The sequence below is a fragment of the Sorex fumeus genome, unplaced genomic scaffold (genome assembly GCF_029834395.1).
Source record: "Sorex fumeus unplaced genomic scaffold, SorFum_2.1 ptg000039l, whole genome shotgun sequence".
In the NCBI taxonomy this organism is placed as follows: domain Eukaryota; kingdom Metazoa; phylum Chordata; class Mammalia; order Eulipotyphla; family Soricidae; genus Sorex; species Sorex fumeus.
This window is the reverse complement of record NW_026606096.1, coordinates 12,166,051-12,172,050: the sequence shown is the minus strand read 5'-3', so window position 1 is coordinate 12,172,050 and position 6,000 is coordinate 12,166,051. Positions and strand designations below refer to the sequence as shown.

The 6,000-nt window shown below is 42.2% G+C and overlaps 1 protein-coding gene across 1 annotated transcript; it reads right to left on the bottom strand.

The window, feature by feature from the left end:
* Positions 1-257: 257 nt before the first annotated feature.
* LOC130028102 (tripartite motif-containing protein 75-like) lies at positions 258-1,652 on the bottom strand. Its single transcript, XM_056118829.1, has one exon. The coding sequence runs from the start codon at positions 1,650-1,652 to the stop codon at positions 258-260; it is 1,395 nt and encodes a 464-aa protein (XP_055974804.1).
* Positions 1,653-6,000: the final 4,348 nt, after the last annotated feature.

Below are 6,000 nucleotides of genomic sequence, written 5' to 3'. Positions count from 1 at the left end.
TTAACAAAGAGTATTTAAAGTGTTTCTCGGGGTTACCGGCTGGTGAACTGTAGAGATTCTAGCATAACTAGGAATTGCTTGGCTTGAGAGTTTCCCTTGATAGTACCATCCTATCTTTTTTTTTTAATGTAGGGACTAAAGAGAAAGAAAAAATGAAACTGCACTTGAGTCATCAAACATAGAATCCAAAACTTTATTTACAGTGTTTCTTTCAACAACAGGGGGGAAAAATACCAAACCATCTTCTAATAAGCACATCATTGCTCCGTAACTATACTGATCATAAGAGAATCTGAGGAAGATCCAAACGAAAAAAATGGTATCACTCTTTCTGGGAATGTACCAGTAATCTTACGCAAGAACAACTTGCTCTTCAAATTATAAAAGGAAAGTTCTCCCAATTCATAATCCAGAAACACACCAAATCTTCTACTTTGTTCTCCTTGTTCAATGTCCCTAGTATTCCAGATGGGCCTCAAGGTCTGATTAAACTGCCAGAAGTCATTGTCAGAGATTGATGACATCGGAATACTTTCACGGAAGATTTCTTTACACACTCCTAGGGAAAATTCACCAGTACCTTTGACTTCTACCTGCCAAAAATGTCTGCCTTCATTAAAGTACTCACAACACAGCACAGCTGGGAAAGGAATCCTGTTCTGAAAATTGTCTACAATGTTTGTTGGTCTTATTCCAAATGCTACCCTTTTTCTGTCATTGGAAATAATAAGTTTTGGATGGGCAGTTTCAACGTCTAGTGTCAAATTTTCCTGAAAAGTGCTGACCATTTTCTGTAGACCAAAATAATGAGGAGGGAGAATGAAACTGTCTCTCTCGATCTCACATGTCAAGACCCTCGAGGATGGCAGGTCTGCATACTCACTCTCAGTACTTTTAATGCTTCTTAAAAATTTCTGGTCGGCCTGCAAACACTTCTTTGTTATTTCATACAGACGATTTTTCAGGGTTTTCATATGGTTTGAAATACAACTTTTGTTTTGAGTTAGCTTATCTTCCATAATGACCTCTGAAGTAAGCAAAGCGGCGGCCATTGCAATCTCCTCCTTTTTCAAGATATACTTAAATTTCTCAAGTTCATGGCGTAATTCTCCCTTGCGATTTTCTATCTTAAACCTTGCATCTGTACATTCTGAAAGTTGATTTTCATATGCCATTTCCGCATCGGAGATCTGTTTCTTCAGAAGTTCCACATACGTTTTGAGCTTCTTTCTTTGATGCACTATGGCTCTCCCAGTGGGCATCAGGTGGTGACCCTGATGGTCAGAAGAGGTCCTGCACTGGGGACACAATAGCTCAGAGTCCTCCTCACAGAACAGGTCTAAGACTTCATTGTGCTTCTCGCAGATGGGTTCCTCTTCCTGCTGTTTCCTCTTACTACTTCCATTGGGAAGCTGCTTACTGGCATCAATAATGTGAGACAATTGGGCATTCCTTTTGGTGTTTCCACCAGGGCAGTGGTGAAAGCAGACTGGACAAAGGAAGACGTCCTGTAGATGATCCCAACGCTCTTGGATACAAGAGTCACAGAAGTTGTGCCCACAGTCAAGGGTGACTGCATCTCTCAGGTAATCCAAGCAGAGGGGGCAAGTGGCCTGTTTCGGGAGCTCAGTTAGGGAGGATGCAAAGGCCATTGCTGTGGGTGGGGTTTGTCTGAGGAAATGCCGTTCAGAAAGTCCTGGTTTTCCAGTCACTCTGAAGGTTGAGAAACAGACACTTCCTTAACTTTCACTCTTGGGGACCTGAAATCTTTCCAGGTTCCCAAGCTCTAAGGTCACAAGCTTATTTCTGCTTCCTTTTCTTCAGCCACTGAAGCAGATGCTAAGTGTAATCAGGTCCAGGTAATCACTGACCACAGTCTCCGGATTCCTGTTGCTCAAATTATCTTGACCAGTTAATTCTCCTTGATAGGAAACAGCTATGAGATCAACAAGTGAGGCGGTCTGATCACTTCAGACGAGATTCAGGGTGATGGCCACAGACGATCTGATCACTTCAACAGAAACTATCAAGGAGAAAAAAAAAAGGCGATAAATAGCATGTATGTCAGTAATAAAATATATACAGTTTCCTGATCCCAATTTATACATAATTCTGACACAAAAATTAAGCACATGTAATATAACATTAATACTTTTCATATTTATGATTACATTATTATATTGTGACTCCTCCACCCCTCTTGGAGAGCCTGGCAAGCTACCAAGAGTATCTCACCCATACGGCAAAGCCTGGCAAGCTACCCATGACGTATTCAATATGCCAAACACAGTAACAACAAGTCTCACGATGGAAACATTACTGGGCCCGCTTGAGCAAATTGATGAATGGGAGGACAGTGACAGTGATTGTGACTAAAATATTAAAACATCAATTATCATAGTATAGGATTTCTCAGGTTCTTCCCCTCTGGTCCCTGCCCGCCCCCACTCCCCCCAGTCCCCACATTCCATACAGTGTGCCACAAATTGTGATCCCTGAGCAAAGGGTTAGGAGCAAGCCTTGAGCACAGCCAGATGTGGTGACCAAACAAAAACAAAAAAGGGATCGTCGAGCCCTTTTCTAAAAAGGGGTCTTTTTCTCACAAAGAAAACAGATCCATCAGAAATGATCAAAAATGAAAGAAGTTATAACAGACACCTTTGGAAATATCAAATGAGATTATTATAAACAACTTTAATTCACTGAACTAAAGAATCTAAAAGAAATGGATATATTTCTATTCTTATCCTCACCAGACTAAGTCAAGTGGATGTGGACATTCTAATAGAACTTCTACTATCAAGCAATTCATGCTGAGACAGTTATAAAAAGTTTCCCCCAAACAAGAGCCTGGAAAGTCAGGGAGGAGGACTGATGTCAGAGTTTATGAGGAATGAATGCATAATATGGAGGTCCAGCTCACTCTGATTGTGAACAATCACTTTTTGGGACAATGGTGTAGGACCTTGATGCTCATTATAAGGGTCGTATGTACGTAAGTAGGAAACTAGTGTTTAGGGATCACTCCTGGCTGTTGGTTTAGGAAAAATATGTGATGTGATGCTTTGGATTAAATCAAGGATGGGAAATAATAAGAAAAGTACCTTAACCCCCTACTTGCTTTCTAGTCCTCCTTTAAACATATAATCATCTAATCTTCGATAAGGGGGCAAGAAAAGTGAAATGGGACAGGGAAAGCCTCTTTAATAAATTGTGCTGGCAAACCTGGATGGCTACATGCAAAAAAGTGGGCTCAGATCTCTGCCTAATGTCATGCACAAAAGTAAGATCGAAATGGATTTATGACCTTAACATCAGACAGGAATCCATAACGTTTATTGAAGACAAAGTTGGCAAAACCCTCCATGATATTGAAGCTAATGGTATCTTCAAAGATGTCACGCCACTGGCCGAACAAGTGAAAACAGAGATAGACAAATGGGACTATCTTAAACTAAGAAGCTTCTGCACCTCAAAAAAAACAGTGACCAAAATACAAAGACAGCCTACAGAATGGGAAAGGATATTCACCAAATACACATCCGACAAGGGGTTGATATCAAGGATATACAAGGTACTGGTTGAACTCCACAAGAAGAAATCACCCAACCCCATCAAAAAATGGGGCGACGAAATGAACAGAAACTTTCTCAAAGAAGAAATCCGAATGTCAAAAAGGCACATGAGAAAATGCTCTACATCACTAATCATCAGAGAGATGCAGATCAAAACAACAATGAGATATCATTTCATACCACAGAGACTGGACCACATTCACAAGAACAAAAGCAACTGGTGCTGGCGCGGATGTGACGAGAAAGGGACCCTCCTTCACTGCTGGTGGGAATTCCGGCTGGTCCAACCCTTTTGGAAAACAGTATGGATGATTCTCAAAAAAATTAGAATTTGATCTCCCATTTGACCCAGCTATAGCACTCCTGGGAATATATGCCAGAGAGGCAAGAAGGTATAGTCGAAGTGACATCTGCAATTGTTTGTTCATTGCAGCACTCTTTACAATAGCAAGAATCTGGAAAAAAACTGAGTGCCCGAGAACAGATGACTGGTTAAAGAAACTTTGGTACATTTACACAATGGAGTACTATGTAGCTGTTAGAAAAGATGAAGTTATGAAATTTACATACAAGTGGTACTACATGGAAAGTATCATGTTAAGTGAAATGAGTCAGAAAGAGCGGGATAGACACAGAAAGATTGCATTCATCTGGGGAATATAAAGCAACAAAACGGGAGACTAACACCCAGGAATGGCTGAGATTAGTACCAGAAATTTTGCTCCATGACTTGAAGGCCAGCCACATGTGCTAGGGGAAAAGGAAGCTCAGATAGAGAAGAGAGCACCAAATAAAGGGTGTTGTGAGGACCCTCCCAGGGTGGGAGAAGCATGCTAAAAGTAGTCTATAGACCAAACATGATTGTCACTCAATGCCTCTCTTGCAAAACACAGTACCCAAAAGAAGAGAGAGAGAACAAGGGGGAATGCCCTGCCACAGAGGCAGGGTAGGACCGGGGGAGGGGGGGATGGGGGGTGGAAGGGATGCTGGGACCTGTGGTGGTGGAGGATGGGCACTGGTGGAGGGATGGGTACTTGATCATTGTATAACTGAAACCCAAGCACAAAAATTTATAAGTCTATAACTGTACCTCATGGTGTTTCACTAATAAAAAAATTTTTAAGAAATGGCTGGAGCGATAGCACAGCAGGTAGGGCACCCTTCTCAGAGAGCCCAGTAAACTACTGAAAGTATCCCGCCCACATGGCAAAGCCTGGCAAGCTCCCCGTGGTGTATTCAATATGCCAAAAACAGTAACAAGTCTCACAATGGAGAAGTTACTGGTGCCAGCTAGAGCAAATCGAACAACGGGAGGACAGTGCTACAGTGCTATATATGTGTGTGATGTGTGTGTGTGTATAGCATATACATATAATATATTTATATAGTTATAGAAGAAGTTTCTGGCTTCAGACCAGCCCCTTCAGGTGATTTGTCATATGGCAGGTACTAATCACTGTGCCCCATCTGCAACTCAACACCCCCACTCATCACATAACCCCACTATTTCTGATCTAGGTCAGGCTGCAAATTGCTATCTGTATTTAGCAAGGATTTGTGTGATGAGGAAACAAAGCCTCTGGAGAAACTGGGATTCGTAACGAACAGAAAGTCTTTCCCAGTAATCTAAACAGAGGCTGCATTTCCTTTGCAGGTGCAGACCTCTGTCTCTGCAGGGCCAGAAATCTCCAGAATCTGTGTCCCTTCAGAGTTCTGCCTCCCCACATCCCACATCATTTCCCTGCTTACCTGGGTGGCCAGTTGTAAAGGTCTTGAATTCCTCTGTGGTCAGTCTGCAGCAGATCACCTGGATACTCTGTGAGGGCAGCCTGGCAGCAGTGCATGGACACTGAGCTGGCCAGCTCATCTATAGGCCACTGGGTGGGTCTCCACTGGGTGGGTCTCCTCCACTGGGTGGATCTCCACTGGGCAGGTCTTCGAGCTACTGTGAGCAATCCCAGGAAAGAGCGATGACTCCGCCTCCAAGTAACATGAGCTGGACTGGCCTGGGGCTAAAGGGTTATTTACAGAAAACACTTTGCACCTTTTGGTAGCTAACTAATGAGTTAAAGACTAACTCATTTTGTGGAAAATGGAAAGGAATGAAATGCAAAGATGAAATAACCTGCTTAAATAACCACTGCACAAGGATTTGAAGCCAAAATTTAACCCCTGCTGTCTCCAGATTCAAGCGAAAACATTACTCTTGATGACCTTTGAAATAAGAGATCATTCAAAAATTATAATCACCTGTCATTTAAAATTAAAAAAAAAATCTTAACTAAAATTTCACATCTGGAAAAGGCCTCTGTGACCAGCTTCCCAGGTCAAAGGCCTGCACACACAATTCTGAAGTTGCCAGTGTGCATCCCAGCTCTGGGTACATAATTTCATGGGGTTTTCCTCTCTGTCTCTATTTTGATTC